Raw genomic sequence first — 25,441 nt, 5'->3', positions numbered from 1 at the left:
AGAAACCGTCTCAGAGAAGCTCATCTGCATGCTTGTCATCCTCACCATGCTCTTGACCCGACCGCAGTTCGGCTTCAACCGGTTTCAACTGTACTGGGAAGATGGCAGAAAGCGTGTATGGTGTCGTGTGGGCGAGCGGTTTGCTGATGTCAAAGTTGTGAACAGAGTGCCCCATGGTGGCGGTGAGGTTATGGTATGGGCAGGCATAAGCTACGGACAACGAACACAATTGTATTTTATCAATGTCAATTTTAATGCACAGAGATACCATGAAGAGATCCTGAGGCCCATTGTCGTGCCATTCATCCGCCACCATCACCTCATGTTTCAGCATGATAATGCACGGCCCAATGACGCAAGGATCTGTACACACTTCCTGGAAGCTTAAAATGTCCCAGTTCTTCCATGGCCTCCATACTCACCAGACATGTCACCCGTTGAGCATGTTTGGGATGCTCTGGATCGACGTGTACGACAGTGTGTTCCAATTCCTGCCAAAACCCAGAAACTTCGCACAGCCATTGAAGAGAAGTGGGGCAACATTCCACAGGCCACAATCAACAGCCTGATCAACTCTATGCGAAGGAGATGTGCAGGCAAATGGAGGTCACACCAGACACTGACTGTTTTTTCTGATCCACACACCTATCTTAAAAAAAAAAAAGGATTAAAGGTATCTATGACCAACAGATGCATATCTGTATTCCCAGTCATGTGAAATCCATAAATTAGGGCCTAATTTAAATAAATTAATTGACTGATTTCCTTATATGAACTGTAACTCAGTAAAATCTTTGATGTTGCGTTTACATTTTTTGCTCTGTGTATAATAATGGAGGAACACATTCTACGCATGAGACAATATGTAAACATTGTGACTTAACACACATCAGCTACCTTGACTACCTTTCTCAACAACGTAGACAAAAAAACTTAAAGGGTATGACTCCTTGGTCTACTTCTCTGCTATTGAAATCTGAAGAGCAGAAATATCTACTATCAATCAATAGGAAACAGAACAAAAATGTAATTGTTGCCAGCATGACAGTTACAGTCACCAACACTCTATATAACATGAAAAAAGCCTAACCAGCTCTGCTAGAGCGAGTAAAATGGTCAGAGTCTGGTGTTCTCTCATTTGTGTCTGGAAGTAGCTAGCAAGCTAGCCAACTTTAGCCCAGTTAGCTTGGGTGCCGTTGTGAGGTCAGAATGTTCAGATCAACCCGACTCGTCCAGTGTGTGCTCTGAATTCTCCTAGAGCGAAATGTAGAAACAGACAATCTGACAAAGCTCTGAATTTACAAACACACCCAAGTTTAGCTAACTTTCCACAGTTAACTGCCATTAAACTTTTCATAACTTTCAAATTATAACAATGGGGAGCACATTCTAAGCATTAAATAATGAGTAAACAATGTGACTTTTGACACAAATTAGCTACCTGGACCACTTTTCTCAACAAGATGTTGTAGATAAAAAAAGGTAAAGGGTATGACACCTTGGTCTAATTCTCTGATATTCAAATCTGAAATCAGAAAACTACTTCAACAATGCCTCCTTGTCTTCTGTACTTTGTTATTACAGTTTGCATATACCGTGGTATTCTAGTAGGAGAGTGTATACAAGTGTAGTAGTCTGAGTGTAGTTATTTGTGATTAAATAATGCGCTCTAACTGCTCAACAATCTAAAGTAATAAGGTTGATAGTGTAGTCTATCAAATAAATAAATTATTTTACTAAATGTAACTTTGATTAAATGTAACTAATTGGCTTAAGTAAAACATTTTAAACTTCTTCCACTAAAACAAAAATACTTGTAAAGAATACCACCATTTTTTTTCATGGAAATTACCATCTAGTTTTTAACTCGATGTCGCGCTGCCTGGGTAGCATACGTAGTATTGCATAGATACGCCCATCCGTGAAATCCGAGGAAGTTAGCTAGCTAGACAATCTAGCTCTGCATTTTAGTTTAGCTTTCTAGCTAGCTCATTTAGCTACAAACAAATAATAATCCACATAAATAGTTATTATCAACGATGGACAAGCTTCGTAGTATGATGGGGGGACGAGAAGACAACGAGGAAACGGGTCTCACGGCGCAGGTAACACAGCAAGAACGTCGAACTTTATCAGTCAGTGCTATGATGAAACCTTGGGATGTCCCTACCCTAAACTTAACCTCTACCCCCATGACCCTCACCTAACCCTACCCTGTGTACATTGCAACTTTAATTTGGGATAGGGACGTCCCAAGGATCCCGGAGAGCTTGCCAACGCAAAACCTTGGCTTGACACATGTCGAGTCGAGTGGTTATATATATATATTTATTTTTAGAGTGACGGTGCATTTCCGTTAATCACATCAAATGCATAATATAAATGTTGTTCGTCACGAGTATTTCAGCTACCACTGTGTACCTTATTTTCATTGATACACCTCACATATGTGTCGACTGTGCTGAAATAGTTTGGTAGCTAGACCAGTGTGTCGTGAACAACATTTGACTCGGCGTTTTTTGTCGTCAAAAATAAAAGTCCTCAATTGAAACTGATGAAAACGGATACCATTTGTGAAAACATGCCACAGTTGGACTAGGTAATGCTAAACAAGGTTGGAATGTTAAATAAATTCAACAAAAGACAGTTACTTAATTTGAAAACAAAAAGGTGTAAAAGTCAGTTGAAATCGCACAGGGGATGTATTTGAATTGACAATTGCATTTGGGGCATACTTACACGAACCCCCTACCCATAAACAAATAAAGGTTAAATAAAGGTTAAATCAAATAATTATGCACTGTACAGCCTAACCTATGGATTGGGCACTGATGAAATGGGGTATCAGCCTACTCCGTGACACCCACAGAACACAACTATGTAGCGTTTCCACAACTATTAGCCTCTTAGTGCAGGACTTTGACTGTGGGAATTCACCTCACTATTCAGTGCAATATGAAAGTCTTGCACTAAGAGCTTAGACGCTAATATTTGTGTAAACTTTGCAGAGTCGTGTTCTGTGGGTGTCACAGAGTCGGCTGATTTCCCATTTCATAGGTTAGGCAGTACAGTGCATATGCTGCCTTCAGAAACTCTTCATACCCCTTTAACTTATTCCACATTTTGTTGTTAGAGCCTGAATTCAAAATGGATTAAATAAAAACAATTCTCACCCATAAAGACACAATACTCTATCATGACAAAGTGAAAACATGTCTTTAAAACGTTTTTGGGGTCAAACTAACTAATAATTGTATTTTGTTGAATTTATATAACAACATTCAAACCTTGTTTAGCGTCATCTATTCCAATTGTGGTATGATTCCACTATTTCTATCCGTTTGCGTCAGTTTCAACGGAGGACGTTTATTTTGAAGGCGAACCACCGATTCCACTGTTGTTGCCGACGCTGTTGTTCACGACACACACATGCTAGCTCGCTAGTAGGAGTAAAGCAGGGCACGCACCGATGCAGCTCAGGAGTTCAAAAAACGAGCGAGCATTGAGATCCTATACATTGATTATATATGTAATTGTATGGCTGTGATTGCTAACAATGTCTTATCATTTAATCCTGTGTATTTGTATGCATCGCTGCTCTTTTACATGCCTTCATAAGGACACCATGCTTTTGTCCCACAAGAAGATTGCCTTTATCTAATGAATTCACTTGTGTTAATTTCCCTGACTAGCAATGTACACTTCAAAACAGTGTATTGGTTCATAACAGTTCAGTGCTGCTCAGCTGATTTACATTACAACCATGGCTTTCCTTTTCCTGTCTTGTGACATCAGAAGCAAAGATTGATTAGTGCTGCTGTCATATAAAGATATATTACTTTTCTTGTTTTTGTGTGTTCAAATAGGTCTAACTTTTATATTTTTCTCTCTCCTTTGCCACTGGTCAGCATGGTAGAACCATCAGTAGGAAGAGAGACCTTGGGTCCCTGAGTCTGTGCGTTGGGTCGTTGCGCGTCTGTCTTGTGACATCCTGCCATTGTTCTCTCCTCAGGTCCTGGATGCCTCGACCCTCAGCTACAGCACCCGGCTGAAGTGGTTCGTCATATGCTTCGTTTCAGGCATCTTGTGCTCCATACTGGTGAGATATCTCCCTATTTCAGCATTATAGTGAGTCTGAAATGACTCCCTTTTCCCGAATATAGTGCACTACTTTTTTACCTGGGCTGTACTCTACATATGGGATAGAACCAGGTCTCCCCTGTCCATATAATCTTATTAATTATAATCTAAAAGGCAAAAGTCATCTGAGATCAATAGTACTCTGAGACAGGCAAGGGCCTCTAGGCTATTAAGAAACTATCTCAGCATGATGCCCTGTACTTCCTGTTTGGTCCTAGCCCCTGAAACAGACTGGCAGTCTTCATGAGACTGTTTTGACAGGTCACTAAAATTGATTCTACTTCTAGCCCACTGTTTTAGCTCTATACTTGGGAGTTCTCATACACTCTATACGAGTGCTGCTAATCTAGGAACAATACTGTTCATGTACTTTAGAAGGTGACACTGATCCTAGATCAGCACTACTTTGAGAGACTATGAATACGGGCCCTGGCCTATTTAGGCATTATGCCCTTTACCTATGTCTATTTCGGCATAGTCCTTATTTATTTTTACTGTGTGGTACCAGCACTGTCTGGGCCACTCAGACAGTTTCATGAGAGTTTATGCGTTGTTGACATTTCAGTAAAGCAACTCTTGTTATACACTATATATACAAAAGTGTGTGAACACCCCTTCAAATTAGTGGATTTGGCTACTTCAGCCACACCCATTGCTGACAGGTTAATAAAATCAAGCACACAGCCATGCAATCTCCATAGAAAAACATTGACAGTAGAATGGCCTTACTGAAGAGCTCAGTGACTTTTAACGGGACACCGTGATAGGATGCCACCTTTCCAACAAGTCAGTTCGTGAAATTTCTGCCATGTTAGAGCTGCCCCGGTCAACTGTAAGTGCTGTTATTGTGAAGTGGAAAGGTCTAGGAGCAACAACGGCTCAGCCCTGAAGTGGTAGGCCACACAAGCTTACAGAACAGGAACACCAAGTGCTGAAGCGCATGGTGTGTAAAAGTTGTATGTCCCCGGTTGCAGCACTCACTACCGAGTTCCAAACTGCCTCTGGAAGCAACGTCAGCACAATAACTGTTAGTCGGGAGCTTCATGAAATGGGTTTCCATGGCCGAGCAGCTGCACACAAGCCTAAGATCACCATGCCAAGCGTCGTCACTCTTTACCATCTAGCAGTCCGACGGACTAATCTGGGTTTTGCGGATGCCAGGAGAACGCTACCTTCCCCAATGCATAGTGCCAACTGTAAAGTTTGGTGGAGGAGGAATAATGGTCTGGGGCTGTTTTTCATGGTTCGGGCCCTTAGTTCTAGTGAAGGGAAATCTTAACGCTACAGCATACAATGACATTCTAGATGATTCTGTGCTTCCAACTTTGTGGCAACAGTTTGAGGAAGACCCTTTCCTGTTTCAGCATGACAGTGACCCTGTGCATAAAGCGAGGTCCATACAGAAATGGTTTGTCGAGATCGTTGTGGAAGAACTTGACCTTTTGGGTTGAATTGGAACGCTGACTGCGAGTCAGGCCTAATCGCCCAACATCAGTGCCCAACCTCACTAATGCTCTTGTGGCTGAATAGAAGCAAGTCCCCACAGCAATGTTCCAACATCTAGTGGAAAGCCTTCCCAGAAGGGGGAAGAACAGTTGTCCTCTCTGTTAGTGTGGTTATGGGTCTGTCTACAGAACAGTTGTCCTCTCTGTTAGTGTGGTTATGGGCCTGTCTACAGAACAGTTGTCCTCTCTGTTAGTGTGGTTATGGGTCTGCTGACAGAACAGTTGTCCTGATAACAGCTCTACATACTGATTATTCACACCGTGTCGTTAACACTGGCGAGAGCCATTCATAACGGAAGACCTCAGATCATGAGTCAACAGAATGTTCCATTGTGGATAACACCATGTTTTTCTTTAAAGATAAAGGCTCATACGTGTTTGTAACTGGTTCTAAAGCATTCATTAAACCTGCAGGCTGTAAGTGAAGTTGTGTGGACATAAGACAGTATGATTTATTTAAAAAAAAAAATATCCTCATTTATCATCGATCCTACTTAGGCCTAGTTGGGGAATGTGTTAAAACATTAATCCTGTGTTTTTATTCTCCATTACTCTTTACATGCTTTCAGAAGGAGCTGGATCACATGAGGTAAGGTTGGTGTTGAACACCAGGGTTTCTTCTACAAGGAGACACTCTTTATCTAATAGCCTATATCACGGCTCTCCAAACCCTGTTCCTGGAGAGATACCCCTCCTGTAGGATTTCACTCCAACCCCAGTTGGGACTAACCTGATTCATTTTAGGTGGCTAGATTAGGGTTGGAGTGTACCTACAAGAGGGTATCTCTCCAGGAACAGGGTTGGAGTTAAAACCTACAGGAGGGTAGCTCTCCAGGTACAGGGTTGGAGTTAAAACCTACAGGAGGGTATCTCTCCAGGAACAGGGTTGGAGTTAAAACCTACAGGAGGGTAGCTCTCCAGGAACAGGGTTGGAGTTAAAACCTACAGGAGGGTATCTCTCCAGGAACAGGGTTGGGGTTAAAACCTACAGGAGGGTTTCTCTCCAGGAACAGGGTTGGAGTTAAAACCTACAGGAGGGTAGCTCTCCAGGAACAGGGTTGGAGTTAAAACCTACAGGAGGGTATCTCTCCAGGAACAGGGTTGGAGCGAAAACCTACAGGAGGGTTTCTCTCCAGGAACAGGGTTGGAGTTAAAACCTACAGGAGGGTATCTCTCCAGGAACAGGGTTGGAGTTAAAACCTACAGGAGGGTAGCTCTCCAGGGACAGGGTTGGAGTTAAAACCTACAGGAGGGTAGCTCTCCAGGAACAGGGTTGGAGTTAAAACCTACAGGAGGGTATCTCTCCAGGAACAGGGTTGGAGCGAAAACCTACAGGAGGGTTTCTCTCCAGGAACAGGGTTGGAGTTAAAACCTACAGGAGGGTATCTCTCCAGGAACAGGGTTGGAGTTAAAACCTACAGGAGGGTAGCTCTCCAGGGACAGGGTTGGAGTTAAAACCTACAGGAGGGTTTCTCTCCAGGGACAGTGTTGGAGTTAAAACCTACAGGAGGGTTTCTCTCCAGGGACAGGGTTGGAGTTAAAACCTACAGGAGGGTAGCTCTCCAGGAACAGGGTTGGAGTTAAAACCTACAGGAGGGTATCTCTCCAGGAACAGGGTTGGAGCGAAAACCTAGAGGAGGGTTTCTCTCCAGGGACAGTGTTGGAGTTAAAACCTACAGGAGGGTTTCTCTCCAGGGACAGGGTTGGAGTTAAAACCTACAGGAGGGTTTCTCTCCAGGAACAGGGTTGGAGAGCCCTAGCCTATATGATCAACAACAAAAAATAAACCTAAATGAGTCATGGGTCCTGTTTTTGTGAACCAGGAAGTCCGTGTGGAGATTGATATGGGGTTTTACCACTAGGTGGCGATAGTGTCACATCATTGTAGTCGTAACATTTCAGGGAACCGTACAATTTATTTTTTCAAATTGAAAATGCAATACAAAGATGAGCATTTTGAAACATTTGAACTACCTGATATTTACCAAATAGCCTAATTCCAGGTTACATTGATCTAGCTTACCTCTCCTCTTGTCTTCCAGGGTTTTTTATAGACAGTGGAAATGATCTGATTGGTTTCAGATCAGACTGGTATACAGACTGATGGTAGGATGATGCCTAGGTGGACATGGTAATGATTTCATGTTGTGTGTGTTTCAACCAGGGCACTGCACTGCTGTTCTTACCCAATGGCACCAAGCTGTTTGCTGTGTTCTACACACTAGGAAACCTTGCTGCACTCTCCAGGTGAGTCATTCATTCATTCATTCAGGATTTGCGAGCAATACTTTTGTTACTGCCAGAGCTAAAGACAAAGCTCTTTCCATTAATCTTCACTTAATGTATAATTCATATACTTTTAACAATTACATTTCAATAGATCGGGAGAAAGGAAAATGTCTTCAATTAAAATGTATTGTGAGGAAATGTAACTGGAAGTTCCACCCTATCCATCTAACTTGACTTTGGATGCCAGACTTGACCAATTATTAATCTGCTGTCCCATCACCTATTTGGAATGTACGCAGTAGCAGGCAGTCGGTAGCAGTCAGTCAGTCGGTAGCAGTCAGTCAGTCAGTCGGTAGCAGTCAGTCAGTCAGGCGGTAGCAGTCAGTCAGTCAGGCGGTAGCAGTCAGTCAGGCAGTAGCAGTCAGGCAGTAGCAGTCAGTCAGTAGCAGTCAGTAGCAGTCAGTCAGTAGCAGTCAGTCAGTAGCAGTCAGTCAGTATCAGTCAGTATCAGTCAGTCAGTAAGTGTCAGTCAGTCAGTATCAGTCAGTCAGTGTCAGTCAGTCAGTGTCAGTCAGTCAGTCGGTCGGTAGCAGTCAGTCGGTCGGTAGCAGTCAGTCGGTCGGTAGCAGTCAGTCGGTCGGTAGCAGTCAGTCAGTAGCAGTCAGTCAGTAGCAGTCAGTCAGTCAGTATCAGTCGGTCGGTAGCAGTCGGTCGGTCGGTAGCAGTCGGTCGGTCGGTAGCAGTCAGTCGGTCGGTCGGTAGCGGTCGGTCGGTCGGTAGCAGTCGGTCGGTCGGTAGCAGTCGGTCGGTCGGTAGCAGTCGGTCGGTCGGTAGCAGTCAGTCGGTCGGTCGGTAGCGGTCGGTCGGTAGCAGTCGGTCGGTCGGTAGCAGTCGGTCGGTCGGTAGCAGTCGGTCGGTCGGTAGCAGTCGGTCGGTCGGTCGGTAGCAGTCGGTCGGTCGGTAGCAGTCGGTCGGTCGGTCGGTAGCAGTCGGTCGGTCGGTAGCAGTCGGTCGGTCGGTCGGTAGCAGTCGGTCGGTCGGTAGCAGTCGGTCGGTCGGTCGGTCGGTAGCAGTCGGTCGGTCGGTAGCAGTCGGTCGGTCGGTAGCAGTCGGTCGGTCGGTAGCAGTCGGTCGGTCGGTAGCAGTCGGTCGGTCGGTAGCAGTCGGTCGGTCGGTAGCAGTCGGTCGGTCGGTAGCAGTCAGTCGGTCGGTAGCAGTCAGTCGGTCGGTAGCAGTCAGTCGGTCGGTAGCAGTCAGTCGGTCGGTAGCAGTCAGGCAGTCAGGCAGTAGCAGTCAGTAGCAGTCAGGCAGTAGCAGTCAGGCAGTAGCAGTCAGTCAGGCAGTAGCAGTCAGTCGGTCGGTAGCAGTCAGTCAGTCGGTAGCAGTCAGTCAGTAGCAGTCAGTCAGTAGCAGTCAGTCAGTAGCAGTCGGTCAGTAGCAGTCAGTCGGTCGGTAGCAGTCAGTCGGTCGGTAGCAGCCAGTCGGTCGGTAGCAGTCAGTCGGTCGGTAGCAGTCAGTCGGTCGGTAGCAGTCAGTCGGTCGGTAGCAGTCAGGCAGTCAGTCAGTAGCAGTCAGTAGCAGTCAGGCAGTAGCAGTCAGTAGCAGTCAGGCAGTAGCAGTCAGTAGCAGTCAGGCAGTAGCAGTCAGTAGCAGTCAGGCAGTAGCAGTCAGTCAGGCAGTAGCAGTCAGTAGCAGTCAGTCAGGCAGTAGCAGTCAGTCAGGCAGTAGCAGTCAGTCGGTAGCAGTCAGTCGGTAGCAGTCAGTCAGTCGGTAGCAGTCAGTCGGTCGGTAGCAGTCAGTCGGTCGGTAGCAGTCAGTCGGTCGGTAGCAGTCAGTCGGTCGGTAGCAGTCAGTCGGTCGGTAGCAGTCAGTCGGTCGGTAGCAGTCAGTCGGTCGGTAGCAGTCAGTCGGTCGGTGTCAGTCAGTCAGTAGCAGTCAGGCAGTCAGGCAGTAGCAGTCAGTAGCAGTCAGGCAGTAGCAGTCAGTCAGTCAGGCAGTAGCAGTCAGTCAGGCAGTAGCAGTCAGTCGGTAGCAGTCAAGCAGTAGCAGTCAGTAGCAGTCAGTCAGTCAGTAGCAGTCAGTCAGTCAGTAGCAGTCAGTCAGTCAGTAGCAGTCAGTCGGTCAGTAGCAGTCAGTCGGTCGGTAGCAGTCAGTCGGTCGGTAGCAGTCAGTCGGTCGGTAGCAGTCAGTCGGTCGGTAGCAGTCAGTCGGTCGGTAGCAGTCAGTCGGTCGGTAGCAGTCAGTCGGTCGGTAGCAGTCAGTCGGTCAGTAGCAGTCAGTCAGTCGGTAGCAGTCAGTCGGTCGGTAGCAGTCAGGCAGTAGCAGTCAGTAGCAGTCAGGCAGTAGCAGTCAGTCAGGCAGGCAGTAGCAGTCAGTCAGGCAGGCAGTAGCAGTCAGGCAGGCAGTAGCAGTCAGTCAGGCAGTAGCAGTCAGTAGCAGTCAGGCAGTAGCAGTCAGTAGCAGTCAGGCAGTAGCAGTCAGTCAGTCAGGCAGTAGCAGTCAGTCGGTCGGTAGCAGTCAGTCGGTCGGTAGCAGTCAGTCGGTCGGTAGCAGTCAGGCAGTAGCAGTCAGTAGCAGTCAGGCAGTAGCAGTCAGTCAGGCAGGCAGTAGCAGTCAGTCAGGCAGGCAGTAGCAGTCAGTCAGGCAGTAGCAGTCAGTAGCAGTCAGGCAGTAGCAGTCAGTAGCAGTCAGGCAGTAGCAGTCAGTCAGTCAGGCAGTAGCAGTCAGTCAGTCAGGCAGTAGCAGTCAGTCGGTCGGTAGCAGTCAGTCGGTCGGTAGCAGTCAGGCAGTAGCAGTCGGTCAGTAGCAGTCAGGCAGTAGCAGTCAGTAGCAGTCAGGCAGTAGCAGTCAGTCGGTCGGTAGCGGTCAGTCAGTCGGTAGCAGTCAGTCGGTAGCAGTCAGTCAGTAGCAGTCAGTCGGTAGCAGTCAGTCAGTAGCAGTCGGTAGCAGTCAGTCGGTCGGTAGCAGTCAGTCGGTCGGTAGCAGTCAGTCGGTCGGTAGCAGTCAGTCGGTCGGTAGCAGTCAGTCAGTCGGTAGCAGTCAGTCAGTCGGTAGCAGTCAGTCAGTCGGTAGCAGTCAGTCGGTCGGTAGCAGTCAGTCGGTCGGTAGCAGTCAGTCGGTCGGTGGCAGTCAGGCAGTAGCAGTCAGTAGCAGTCAGTCAGGCAGTAGCAGTCAGTCAGGCAGTAGCAGTCAGTCAGGCAGTAGCAGTCAGGCAGTAGCAGTCAGTAGCAGTCAGGCAGTAGCAGTCAGTCAGTCAGGCAGTAGCAGTCAGTCGGTAGCAGTCAGGCAGTAGCAGTCAGTCAGTCAGTCAGTCAGTAGCAGTCAGTCAGTCGGTAGCAGTCAGTCAGTCAGTAGCAGTCAGTCAGTCGGTAGCAGTCAGTCGGTCAGTAGCAGTCAGTCGGTCGGTACCAGTCAGTCGGTCGGTAGCAGTCAGTCAGTCAGTAGCAGTCAGTCAGTCGGTAGCAGTCAGTCAGTCAGTAGCAGTCAGGCAGTCAGGCAGTAGCAGTCAGTAGCAGTCAGGCAGTAGCAGTCAGTCAGTCAGGCAGTAGCAGTCAGTCAGGCAGTAGCAGTCAGTCAGGCAGTAGCAGTCAGTCAGGCAGTAGCAGTCAGTCGGTAGCAGTCAGGCAGTAGCAGTCAGTCAGTCAGTCAGTCAGTAGCAGTCAGTCGGTAGCAGTCAGTCAGTCAGTAGCAGTCAGTCAGTCAGTAGCAGTCAGTCAGTCGGTAGCAGTCAGTCGGTCGGTAGCAGTCAGTCGGTCGGTAGCAGTCAGTCGGTCGGTAGCAGTCAGTCGGTCGGTAGCAGTCAGTCGGTCGGTAGCAGTCAGTCAGTCGGTCGGTAGCAGTCAGTAGCAGTCAGGCAGTAGCAGTCAGTCAGGCAGTAGCAGTCAGTCGGTAGCAGTCAGGCAGTAGCAGTCAGGCAGTAGCAGTCAGTAGCAGTCAGGCAGTAGCAGTCAGTCAGGCAGTAGCAGTCAGTCAGGCAGTAGCAGTCAGTCGGTAGCAGTCAGGCAGTAGCAGTCAGTCAGGCAGTAGCAGTCAGGCGGTAGCAGTCAGTCAGTCAGTCAGGCAGTAGCAGTCAGTCGGTAGCAGTCAGGCAGTAGCAGTCAGTCAGTCGGTAGCAGTCAGTCAGTCGGTAGCAGTCAGTCGGTCAGTAGCAGTCAGTCAGTCAGTAGCAGTCAGTCAGTCGGTAGCAGTCAGTCAGTCGGTAGCAGTCAGTCAGTCGGTAGCAGTCGGTCAGTCGGTAGCAGTCGGTCAGTCGGTAGCAGTCGGTCAGTCGGTAGCAGTCGGTCAGTCGGTAGCAGTCGGTCAGTCGGTAGCAGTCGGTCAGTCGGTAGCAGTCGGTCAGTCGGTAGCAGTCGGTCAGTCGGTAGCAGTCGGTCAGTCGGTAGCAGTCGGTCAGTCGGTAGCAGTCGGTCAGTCGGTAGCAGTCGGTCAGTCGGTAGCAGTCGGTCAGTCGGTAGCAGTCAGTCAGTCGGTAGCAGTCAGTCAGTCGGTAGCAGTCAGTCAGTCGGTAGCAGTCAGTCAGTCGGTAGCAGTCAGTCAGTCGGTAGCAGTCAGTCAGTCGGTAGCAGTCAGTCAGGCGGTAGCAGTCAGGCAGTAGCAGTCAGTCAGTCGGTAGCAGTCAGGCAGTAGCAGTCAGTCAGTCAGTCGGTAGCAGTCGGTCAGTCGGTAGCAGTCGGTCAGTCGGTAGCAGTCGGTCAGTCGGTAGCAGTCGGTCAGTCGGTAGCAGTCGGTCAGTCGGTAGCAGTCGGTCAGTCGGTAGCAGTCGGTCAGTCGGTAGCAGTCGGTCAGTCGGTAGCAGTCAGTCAGTCGGTAGCAGTCAGTCAGTCGGTAGCAGTCAGTCAGTCGGTAGCAGTCAGTAGCAGTCAGTCAGTCAGTAGCAGTCAGTCAGTCAGTAGCAGTCAGTCAGTCGGTAGCAGTCAGGCAGTAGCAGTCAGTCAGTCAGTCGGTAGCAGTCAGTCAGTCGGTAGCAGTCAGTCAGTCGGTGTCAGTCAGTCAGTCGGTGTCAGTCAGTCAGTAGCAGTCAGTCAGGCAGTAGCTGCCCTAGTGTCCATTGAGTTCATTGTCGAGGGGGTGTTCCAAGTCATGGAATTAGAATGAGATCTGGTCATAGGTTCCTTCCCTGTTCTAGTGATTCTATTTCTATGGTTCAGGTGTCCGTAAGACCACTTGGTTGGTCTGCCCTACTATGCAGTAGTTGTTTTAAATGTTCAGACAGAACAGAAGCACGGTGGACGGCTTCCCTATTGAGCTTGGTGTAGTAGTCCTGTGTGGCTCAGTAGGTAAGAGCGTGACACTAACAAACACCAAGGTCGTAGGTTCATTTCCCGCAGGGATCACAGACAAAACATGTGGCCCCATGCACTCACTGTCCTCTAAGTAAGTTGCTTTGGACACAATGGGCAGCTTTCTAGGATTCATTGTGGTATAGGGTTTCTATAGTTCAGGACATGCTGTGCAGTAATGTCTTGGGTTGAATCGCTGATGGTGGAACAGGTCTGTTGGGTTTAGTTCGTTATCTAAGAATCAAGAGTTGAGCTGTCAGATAAACATACCACACGTGACTCTCCACGATACAAGTCATACCAAAGACTCAAAAAAATGGAACCCGATGCCTCTCAGCTTGGCACTCAGCATTAAAGGAGATGGATTGTGGGTAAGGGCCTGTGACAGAATAGCGTCCTGTCCAGCGGGTGTACTTGTACACAGTGGCGAACCATGACTATAGGACCTAGGTCTTCAGAGGGACTCTTCTAACACGTTGTCTCAAACTAAAAAAATCTACATAACATCACTTTTAATGCGTTCGACAGTTCAAACAGGCCTGACTGCGCTTCGGGCTGCCGTACACACAGAGACAGAACCGGTATTGACACAACATGTGACACACAGCATAAAATAATGCGACCAGCAAAACAAAAAACACACTGTGTTTACATAACCCATGGTAGCCAAACACAACTGTCACATATCTACAACAACAGTGTCATATCAAAGGTGACAGGCAGAGACCGTAATAAACACATAGACAGGGCTGATAGACAGGGCTGATAGACAGGGCTGATAGACAGGGCTGATAGACAGGAGACAGAAGTCACACCCAGCATCAGATAATGGTAAAGAATAAGCAGCCCATTCACTTCAGTTGGCCCCATGAAATCATACCATTACAAATGAACAACCATTTCATGTTCAAAATGAAATCAACAAAACCGGCTATTACTTCCAATTGCAAATATATTTTATCACATTCAATCAAATTCAATCAAATTAATATATAAAGCCCTTCTTACATCAGCTGATGTCACAAAGTGCTGTACAGAAACCCAGCCTAAAACCCCAAACAGCAAGCAATGCAGGTGTAGAAGCACGGTGGCTAGGAAAAACTCCCTAGAAAGGCCAGAACCTAGGAAGAAACCTAGAGAGGAACCAGGCTATGAGGGGTGGCCAGTCCTCTTCTGGCTGTGCTGGGTGGAGATTATAACAGAACATGGCCAAGATGTTCAAATGTTCATAGATGACCAGCAGGGTCAGATAATAATAATCACAGCGGTTGTTGAGGGTGCAGCAAGTCAGCACCTCAGGAGTAAATGTCAGTTGGCCTTTCATAGCCGATTATTCAGAGTATCTCTACCGCTCCTGCTGTCTCTAGAGAGTTGAAAAAAGCAGGTTTAGGTCAAGGTAGCACGTCCAGTGAACAGGTCAGGTCTCCATAGCCGCAGGCAGAACAGTTGAAACTGGAGCAGCAGCATGACCAGGTGGACTGGGGTCAGCAAGGAGTCAATCATCACACTAACCGGTGATCTAAAGTTAAAATGCAACAATGTTTCATTATATTCAAAGAGATAGCTAACAGCAAGCTAGCAGCAACAAAAAACAGTGCCACTCACCAGATGTTCATTTGTAAACCAAGTTTGAATGTTAATCTTGAAAAGGGTTATGCTAACAAATTAGCAACAAAATCCACCTTGAAGTTGATAACAGCTGCTGCAGCCGTCTCCATTGTCACACTACCACAACACAAGCTAGCTAACATTGTGACACTACTACAACACAAGTTAGCTAACATTGTCACAGTACTACAACACAAGCTAGCTAACATTGTCACACTACTATGTGAGAATGCTATTCATTGACTACAGCTCAGCGTTCAACAGCATAGTGCCCTCAAAGCTCATCACTAAGCTAAGGACCCTGGGACTAAACACCTCCCTCTGCAACTGGATCCTAGACTTCTTGACGGGCCGCCCCCAGGAGGTAAGGGTAGGTAACAACACGTCTGCCACGCTGATCCTCAACACAGGGCCCCTCAGGGGTGCGTGCTCAGTCCTCTCCTGTACTCCCTGTTCACGCATGACTGCACGGCCAGGCACAACTCCAACACCATCATTAAGTTTGCTGATGACACAACAGTGGTAGGCCTGATCACTGACAATGATGAGACAGCCTATAGGGAGGAGGTCAGAGACCTGGCCGGGTGGTGCCAGGACAACAACCTCTCCCTCAACGTGATCAAGACTAAGGAGATGATTGTGGACTACAGGAAAAAGAGCACCGAGCACGCCCCCATTCTCATCGACGGGGCTGTAGTGGAGCAGGTTGAGAGCTTCAAGGTCCTTGACATCCACATCACCAACAAACTAACATGGTCCAAACACACCAAGACAGTTGTGAAGAGGGCACGACAAAGCCTATTCCCCCTCAGGAGACTGAAAAGATTTGGCATGGGTCCTCAGATCCTCAAAAGGTTTTACAGCTGCATCATCGAGAGCATCCTGACGGGTTGCATCACTGCCTGGTATGGCAACTGCTCGGCCTCTGACCGCAAGGCACTACAGAGGGTAGTGCGTACGGCCCAGTACATCACTTGGGCCACGCTTCCTGCCATCCAGGACCTCTATACCAGGCGGGGTCAGAGGAAGGCCCTAAAAATGGTCAAAGACTCCAGCCATCTTAGACATAGACTGTTCTCTCTGCTACCGCACGGCAAGCGGTACCGGAGCGCCAAGTCTAGGTCCAAGAGGCTTCTAAACAGATTCTTCCCCCAAGTCATAAGACTCCCCACCCCCCCCCCCCCTGCGCTGCTGCTACTCTCTGTTGTTATCTATGCATAGCCACTTTAATAACTCTACCTACATGTACATAATTACCTCGACACCGGTTCCCCCCGCACATTGACACATTGCCTCTGTACCGGTACCCCCTGTAAATAGCTCCGCTATTGCTCTTTAATTACTAGTTATTCTTATCTCTTACTTTTTGGGGGATTTTCTTAAAACTGCATTGTTGGTTAAGGGCTTGTAAGTAAGCATTTCACTGTAAGGTCTACACCTGTTGTATTCGGTGCAGGCGGGCTAACAGTGACACTACTACAACACAAGCTAGCTAACGTTACTAGCGTTAGCGTGGGAAAACTGCTTGTGCCACAGATAATTTTTTTCTTGCGCTCTCAGTTTTATTTACTCCAAGATTTCTGATGGTTTTGATCTAGGTCATGTTAATTTTTACTCTGCTGCCAGACGAGGATGGGCGGCCCTCACCTATGAGCCTCGTTCCTCCCCTCTGAGCCCTCCCCTCCTCTCTGGTTCCTCCCCTCTGAGCCCTCCCCTATGAGCCTCGTTCCTCCCCTCCTCTCTGGTTCCTCCCCTCCTCTCTGGTTCCTCCCCTCTGAGCCCTCCCCTCTGAGCCTGGTTCCTCCCCTCTGAGCCTGGTCCTCCCCTCCTCTCTGGTTCCTCCCCTCCTCTCTGGTTCCTCCCCTCCTCTCTGGTTCCTCCCCTCTGAGCCTGGTTCCTCCTCTCTGGTTCCTCCCCTCTGAGCGCTCCCCTCTGAGGTTGGTTCCTCCCCTCTGAGCTTGGTTCCTCCCCTCTGAGCTTGGTTCCTCCCCTCTGAGCTTGGTTCCTCCCCTCTGGTTCCTCCCCTCTGGTTCCTCCCCTCTGGTTCCTCCCCTCTGAGCCTGGTTCCTCCCCTCTGAGTCTGGTTCCTCCTCTCTGAGCTCAGTTCCTCTAAGTTTCTTCCTTTATTTGGGAGTGTTTCCATTCCACTGTGCTTCTGCTTGCTAAAATTCATTTGGTTGATTGGTTATTACTAGAGGTCGATCGATTAATCGGAATGGCTGATTAATTAGGGCCGATTTCAAGTTTTCATAACAATCGGTAATCGGTATTTTTGAACACCGATTTGCCGATTAAAAAAAATAAAAAAATAAATAATAATAATAATAATATATATTAAAAAAAAATATATATATATATATATATATATATATATATATATATATACACTGCTCAAAAAAATAAAGGGAACACTTAAACAACACAATGTAACTCCAAGTCAATCACACTTCTGTGAAATCAAAATGTCCACTTAGGAAGCAACACTGATTGACAATAAATTTCACATGCTGTTGTGCAAATGGAATAGACAAAAGGTGGAAATTATAGGCAATTAGCAAGACACCCCCAATAAAGGAATGGTTCTGCAGGTGGTGACCACAGACCACTTCTCAGTTCCTATGCTTCCTGGCTGATGTTTTGGTCACTTTTGAATGCTGGCGGTGCTTTCACTCTAGTGGTAGCATGAGACGGAGTCTACAACCCACACAAGTGGCTCAGGTAGTGCAGTTCATCCAGGATGGCACATCAATGCGAGCTGTGGCAAAAAGGTTTGCTGTGTCTGTCAGCGTAGTGTCCAGAGCATGGAGGCGCTACCAGGAGACAGGCCAGTACATCAGGAGACGTGGAGGAGGCCGTAGGAGGGCAACAACCCAGCAGCAGGACCGCTACCTCCGCCTTTGTGCAAGGAGGTGCACTGCCAGAGCCCTGCAAAATGACCTCCAGCAGGCCACAAATGTGCATGTGTCAGCATATGGTCTCACAAGGGGTATGAGGATCTCATCTCGGTACCTAATGGCAGTCAGGCTACCTCTGGCGAGCACATGGAGGGCTGTGCGGCCCCACAAAGAAATGCCACCCCACACCATGACTGACCCACCGCCAAACCGGTCATGCTGGAGGATGTTGCAGGCAGCAGAACGTTCTCCATGGCGTCTCCAGACTCTGTCACGTCTGTCACATGTGCTCATGTGCTCAGTGTGAACCTGCTTTCATCTGTGAAGAGCACAGGGCACCAGTGGCGAATTTGCCAATCTTGGTGTTCTCTGGCAAATGCCAAACGTCCTGCACGGTGTTGGGCTGTAAGCACAACCCCCACCTGTGGACGTCGGGCCCTCATACCACCCTCATGGAGTCTGTTTCTGACCGTTTGAGCAGACACATGTTAGTTTCCGGATTCAACCATTTTAATGACCTAAGGCTCGTATTTCTGTGTGTTGTTATGTTATAATTAAGTCTATGATTTGATAGAGCAGTCTGACTGAGCGATGGTAGGCAGCAGCAGGCTCTTAAGCATTCATTCAAACAGCACTTTCGTGCGTTTGCCAGCAGCTATTGCGCTGTTTATGACTTCAAGCCTATCAACTCCCGAGATTAGGCTGGTGTAACCGATGTGAAATGGTTAGCGGGGTGCTTCAAACGTTTCAAACGTCACTCAAACGTTTCAAACGTCACTCGCTCTGAGACTTGGAGTAGTTGTTCCCCTTGCTCACCATATGGTGGTTAAATAAATATTATATATTTATTAGAATTTATTACGCCAATGGAGACAGCTAGTCTTACTGGGGTCCGACACAACAAAAAATACTTTACAATTTACATATATTTTAAAAACATTAACGTGTGTGTGTGTGTGTGTGTGTGTGTGTGTGTGTGCATCTATCAGTTCCACATACATGTCAGTACATACACACAACCAGTAGGTCACATTGGGGAGGGGCGTTGTGCCATGAGGTGTTGCTTTATTTGAAAACAGGTTTGCTGTTTATTTGAGCAACATGAGATGGAACGGCGTTCCATGCAATAATGGCTCTATATAATACTGTACGCTTTCTTGAATTTGTTCTGGATTTGGGGACTGTGAAAAGACCCCTGGTGGCGTGTCTGGTGGGGTAAGTGTGTGTGTCAGAGCTGTGTGTAAGTTGACTGCAAACCATTTGGAATTTCCAAAACATTTTGTGTTTCTAAGAAAAACAACAAGTGATGCAGTCAGTCTTTCCTCAACTCTTCACCAAGGGAGACTGGCATGCATAGTATTAATATTAGCCCGCTGATTACAGTGAAGAGCAAAATGTTCTGCTCTGTTCTGGGCCAGCTGCAGCTTAACTAGGTCTCGTGTGTGTTTACGCAGCCACAATGCTGTGTGAAACAAACTGGGGGACAGTGTCTTGTGTGTCCTAACTCCTGGTTACTGTTTTTGAACCACAAACAGTAGTGTCATGTTTACACTGGGCCTTTGTCCCAAATGGAATGTAGTGCACTACATTTGACCAGGGCACATACGTAGGGAATAGGGTGCCATTTGCAGCACAGATAGGGCTTTTGTCTAGTATGTCCACATAGGAAGTGCACAGTCATATTTCAATGAAGGCGTATATTCAGCCATGCAGGTTAATAAGTAACTCATAAGTGCCACATTGTATAATATTTAGGCTCACAAGCCCTTCAGCATATGGTGGTTATCTCTCCAGGGTCTTTGTGTGAAAGCGGGGTCGTAGGTCAGGTGGATACCTCTCTCCAGGGTCTTTGTTTGAAAGCGGGGTCGTAGGTCAGGTGGATGCCTCTCTCCAGGGTCTTTGTGTGAAAGCGGGGTCATAGGTCAGGTGGATACCTCTCTCCAGGGTCTTTGTGTGAAAGCGGGGTCGTAGGTCAGGTGGATGCCTCTCTCCAGGGTCTTTGTGTGAAAGCGGGGTCATAGGTCAGGTGGATACCTCTCTCCAGGGTCTTTGTGTGAAAGCGGGGTCGTAGGTCAGGTGGATGCCTCTCTCCAGGGTCTTTGTGTGAAAGCGGGGTCATAGGTCAGGTGGATGCCTCTCTCCAGGGTCTTTGTGTGAAAGCGGGGTCGTAGGTCAGGTGGATACATCTCTCCAGGGTCTTTGTGTGAAAGCGGGGTCGTAGGTCAGGTGGATGCCTCTCTCCAGGGTCTTTGTGTGAAAGCGGGGTCGTAGGTTAGGTGGATCCATCTCTCCAGGGTCTTTGTGTGAAAGCGGGGTCGTAGGTCAGGTGGATCCATCTCTCTAGAGCTGGGGTGGCGGGAAAAAAGGGGGAGGAAGTGATGAATTGATAAAGATGACAGATGCATCCAAACAATCGAAATGAAAAGGGTGGCTGCTTAACAAATGATACTGATGACTGATCATGTAAAGGTGACGGGGTGGGGAATTGTTGTACGTGGGTTTAAATGTGACTGTGTTCCATGTAATGTCCTTACAAGCTGTAGCCAATAATAGATGGCTTATTATATAGCCCACCACAGAATATCTATTCACACTGTTGAAATGAGAATGCATTTGTTCTGCTTGTCAATTATGTAAATAGCTATTTTTTTCTGTTTTAAAGGGGCAATCTGTGATTGTTACATCTATTTATTGACTCAAATGAGTGATCTATAGCCATTTGATTCTTGAAGAATATATTCTAAATTACTCATGAGCTTATTAGTTCAACGGTCTTATTTACTCCATCACTACCCCAAATATAAGATTGTGTACTCCATTGTTTGTAAACAATGGATATTGTAAACAAACACTGTAATAGCTTCAAAACAAGATTCAAACGATCATCTTGATGTCATGGATGGTTAGTCCTTGCAATAATTGCACCGTCTATACATTTGCGAGTGGTTAAATTTCTCCAGCCCCATCCCTCAGCTGTTTACTGAAAAAGTGGTGGGGTGGGTTTGTTGTTTGAATCCCAGATTGCCCCTTTTAAAGGTCTCTTATCATCATACATTTATTTTCCGTAAATATTTATTTTTTGTTTGTTTCTCTGGGCCTGGGCGATCAATATGTTGTCTATTGAAAGTGTAACCCATAGAAATCTAGAATCCATTTGGCATTATTTCTATGTTGTAATCCAGTGTGTTTTCCTTCATGTGTCTGCAGCACCTGTTTCCTGATGGGACCTCTAAAGCAGCTGAAGAGAATGTTTGAACCGACCAGACTGATAGCCACCTGTGTTGTGCTGGTAACTACCTACTGTACATCCACGTACTCTTCTGTTAAATAGCCTAGCTTCCGCTGCTCCCGAGTGGCACAGCGGTCTAAGGCACTGCATCTCAGTGCAAGAGGCGACACTACAGTCCCTGGTTCGAATCCAGGCTGAATCACATCCGGCTGTGATTGGGAGTCCGTCCCATAGGGTGGCGCACAATTGGCCCAGCGTCGTCCGGGTTTTGCCGGGGTAGGCCGTCATTGTAAAATAAGAATTTGTTCTTAACTGACTTGCCTAGTTAAATAAAGGTTAAATAAAACATTTAATTGACATGACATTGACTTTAAAAAAATGACATACACAGATGTCCTAGTCAACTAATGTTAAGTTAAACAACCACATACAATGATCATTGTAAGTAATCCCACAGCACCTTTTCTCACTAGGGAGGACTTTTCTGCTTTATTGAGGAAAGGTTTTATTTACTACGACTGATGATAAGGGATTGGTCTCACCTAGCTACCTTGAGGAAAGGTTTTATTTACTATGACTGTGATGATAAGGGATTGGTCTCACCTAGCTACCTTGAGGACAGGTTTTATTTACTATGACTGTGATGATAAGGGATTGGTCTCACCTAGCTACCTTGAGGACAGGTTTTATTTACTATGACTGTGATGATAAGGGATTGGTCTCACCTAGCTACCTTGAGGACAGGTTTTATTTACTATGACTGTGATGATAAGGGATTGGTCTCACCTAGCTACCTTGAGGAAAGGTTTTATTTACTATGACTGTGATGATAAGGGATTGGTCTCACCTAGCTACCTTGAGGAAAGGTTTTATTTACTATGACTGTGATGATAAGGGATTGGTCTCACCTAGCTACCTTGAGGACAGGTTTTATTTACTATGACTGTGATGATAAGGGATTGGTCTCACCTAGCTACCTTGAGGACAGGTTTTATTTACTATGACTGTGATGATAAGGGATTGGTCTCACCTAGCTACCTTGAGGACAGGTTTTATTTACTATGACTGTGATGATAAGGGATTGGTCTCACCTAGCTACCTTGAGGACAGGTTTTATTTACTATGACTGTGATGATAAGGGATTGGTCTCACCTAGCTACCTTGAGGAAAGGTTTTATTTACTATGACTGTGATGATAAGGGATTGGTCTCACCTAGCTACCTCGAGGAAAGGTTTTATTTACTATGACTGTGATGATAAGGGATTGGTCTCACCTAGCTACCTTGAGGACAGGTTTTATTTACTATGACTGTGATGATAAGGGATTGGTCTCACCTAGCTACCTTGAGGACAGGTTTTATTTACTATGACTGTGATGATAAGGGATTGGTCTCACCTAGCTACCTTGAGGAAAGGTTTTATTTACTATGACTGTGATGATAAGGGATTGGTCTCACCTAGCTACCTTGAGGAAAGGTTTTATTTACTATGACTGATGATAAGGGATTGGTCTCACCTAGCTACCTTGAGGACAGGTTTTATTTACTATGACTGTGATGATAAGGGATTGGTCTCACCTAGCTACCTTGAGGAAAGGTTTATTTACTATGACTGTGATGATAAGTGATTGGTCTCACCTAGCTACCTTGAGGACAGGTTTTATTTACTATGACTGTGATGATAAGGGATTGGTCTCACCTAGCTACCTTGAGGACAGGTTTTATTTACTATGACTGTGATAAGGGATTGGTCTCACCTAGCTACCTTGAGGAAAGGTTTTATTTACTATGACTGTGATGATAAGGGATTGGTCTCACCTAGCTACCTTGAGGACAGGTTTTATTTACTATGACTGTGATGATAAGGGATTGGTCTCACCTAGCTACCTTGAGGAAAGGTTTTATTTACTATGACTGTGATGATAAGGGATTGGTCTCACCTAGCTACCTTGAGGAAAGGTTTTATTTACTATGACTGTGATAAGGGATTGGTCTCACCTAGCTACCTTGAGGAAAGGTTTTATTTACTATGACTGTGATAAGGGATTGGTCTCACCTAGCTACCTTGGACAGGTTTTATTTACTATGACTGTGATAAGGGATTGGTCTCACCTAGCTACCTTGGACAGGTTTTATTTACTATGACTGTGATGATAAGGGATTGGTCTCACCTAGCTACCTTGAGGACAGGTTTTATTTACTATGACTGTGATGATAAGGGATTGGTCTCACCTAGCTACCTTGAGGATAGGTTTTATTTACTACGACTGTGATGATAAGGGATTGGTCTCACCTAGCTACCTTGAGGAAAGGTTTTATTTACTATGACTGTGATAAGGGATTGGTCTCACCTAGCTACCTTGAGGACAGGTTTTATTTACTACGACTGTGATAAGGGATTGGTCTCACCTAGCTACCTTGAGGAAAGGTTTTATTTACTATGACTGTGATAAGGGATTGGTCTCACCTAGCTACCTTGAGGAAAGGTTTTATTTACTACGACTGATGATAAGGGATTGTCTCACCTAGCGACCTTGAGGAAAGGTTTTATTTACTACGACTGATGATAAGGGATTGTCTCACCTAGCGACCTTAAGATGAATGCACTAACTGTAAGTCACTCTGGCTAAGAGTAAAATGATTACTACAACAGTTAAGGTTTAGTCTGTTTTTTTTTCTATCCAGCTGCCCCTAAGCCTGCCGATATCAGCAAACAGAGCTGCTGCATCCCCACTTTCAAAATAGGGGTGCAAACGTATGTTTTTGTACCCCCCCCCCCCCCCCACCCCGCAATAAAGTTTTCAAGATATAGAACTTTGAAAACACAAAGTGTCACAGTATGATGCGTTTTGGATGCTACCTCCTTTAAGACACTGGTTTAGTCAGTGTTCCATGATACTTCTGTTCTTAAGGGATAGTCTGCCACTAGTTTAGGACAGACAGACACTAGTTTTTCCATGACTGACAAAGTCTAAACATTTTAAATGACAACTTAAAGGGCGACTGTAAGTCCCGATGTGTCCTCCTTTTTAGATTTGGTTGATTTAAGAAATGATAGCAGCCATGTCTGATTTCAAACGTGAGTTGTTTTCAGGGTGTGGTTTGATGTGGGTGTCTCGTGCGTGTTCGCAGGTGGGGAGAGTTAGCCAAATTATTTAGCCGATTAGCTTCAGCCGGCTGGTGTACGACCGTGGCAAAGTTAGTTTGACTTTGGATAGCCCATCTCCGGGGATATAAATTACACAATTTTAAATGACACAATATTTTCATGTTCCACACCTTTTTAGTTTTGTAATTAAATGCTTTAAACACTTGTATATCAATTTCTACAATGTATAGTTTGGTTTGAGGTTTTTAAGTCGTTGAAATTTGGAGATATTTGAATTTTAACATAAGGTCCCATGTGCATTGTGTAATTTACAAATAGTCCCTAACTAGCCCCATTGGGATATCCAAAGTTGACCCAAATTTACCACAGGTATTACGATCAGGTCGCGTGCAGTTGCACTCTGAATTGATGATTACTTGTGTGCGGCCAGCTGTGGACATGTGGGCAGGATTGAAACAAACCTTCATTTACGTTCTGATGCGGACATGACCACAATTCTCACAAAACTCTGTTTTGGACGAGACTGACTTTATGAGCAAAATTATACTATTTACACTTTGTAGTCAATTTTGTCAGTAGAATAAATGTTTGACTCCTATCAATGCCAAATAGGTTGTTTTCTAAACTAAAAGTAGTTTTTTAGGGGCAGTTACTCTTAAGGTTGATTTGCGCTGAGTGGTGATCTGAAGTAAATCCCTAACAGTAGATTACACATGAATCAAATGATGCGTTAATGACAGTAGAATAGACAATACGTTAATTTAATCAATATTCAGAAGGTTTACTTTTGTTTTTCTCTCTCTGCCTCCAGCTCTGTCTCGTTTTGACTCTTTGTGCTGTTTTCTGGGTAAGTATCTGAAAGCCTCTAGACAGTTCAGTAGCCTACATCGTGACCCAGCGTTTCCAAAACTCCGTTCTGGGGCCTCCAAGTGGTGCATGTTTAGTTTTTTTTGCCATAACACGACACAGCTCATTCAAATAATCAAAGCTTGATGATGAGTTGAATATTTAAATCAGCTGTGTAGTGCTAGGGCAAAACCTCAAACTTGTACCCTTTTTGGGGTCCCCGGGACCGAGTTTGGGAAACGCTGCCGTATGCACTATAACAAATCTACAACACAGCTGTTTGACAAAAGACATGCGATTGGTTCTGTCTCTGTAGTGGCAAAAGAAGGGACTGGCCATCATCTTCTGCATTCTACAGTTCTTAGCAATGACATGGTAAGTAATACTATCCTCTCACACTTTATTTTAAGAATGTGAAATGTCAGAATAATAGTAGAGAGAATGGTTTATTTCAGCTTTTATTTCTTTCATCACATTCCCAGTGGGTCAGAAGTTTACATACACTCAATTAGTATTTGGTAGCATTGCCTTTAAATTGTTTAACTTGGGTCAAACGTTTCGGGTAGCCTTACACAAGCTTCCCACAAAAAGTTGGGTGAATTT

General features: G+C 46.2%; 1 protein-coding gene across 1 annotated transcript; it reads left to right on the top strand.

The window, feature by feature from the left end:
• Positions 1 to 1,895: 1,895 nt before the first annotated feature.
• Positions 1,896 to 25,217, top strand: LOC120045405 (vesicle transport protein SFT2A-like). Its single transcript, XM_038990283.1, has 6 exons — positions 1,896 to 2,105; positions 4,013 to 4,099; positions 7,810 to 7,892; positions 20,863 to 20,944; positions 24,804 to 24,839; positions 25,155 to 25,217. Exons 1-6 carry the CDS (start codon positions 2,040 to 2,042, stop codon positions 25,215 to 25,217), a joined length of 417 nt encoding a protein of 138 aa, XP_038846211.1. The 5' UTR covers positions 1,896 to 2,039.
• The last annotated feature ends 224 nt before the right edge of the window (positions 25,218 to 25,441 follow it).

Source organism: Salvelinus namaycush, chromosome 4 (assembly GCF_016432855.1).
Source record: "Salvelinus namaycush isolate Seneca chromosome 4, SaNama_1.0, whole genome shotgun sequence".
NCBI lineage: Eukaryota > Metazoa > Chordata > Actinopteri > Salmoniformes > Salmonidae > Salvelinus > Salvelinus namaycush.
The sequence above is the reverse complement of the archived record's forward strand: the minus strand, read 5'-3'. Positions and strand labels throughout refer to the sequence as shown.

What these genes read in the sequence shown, in the direction of transcription:
- LOC120045405 (XM_038990283.1), top strand. Translation starts at nt 2,040, where the DNA reads ATGGACAAGCTTCGTAGTATGATGGGGGGACGAGAAGACAACGAGGAA. An exon ending in AAACGGGTCTCACGGCGCAG is followed by an intron (nt 2,106 to 4,012) that starts GTAACACAGCAA and finishes TTCTCTCCTCAG; the next exon opens with GTCCTGGATGCCTCGACCCT. An exon ending in GCATCTTGTGCTCCATACTG is followed by an intron (nt 4,100 to 7,809) that starts GTGAGATATCTC and finishes TGTTTCAACCAG; the next exon opens with GGCACTGCACTGCTGTTCTT.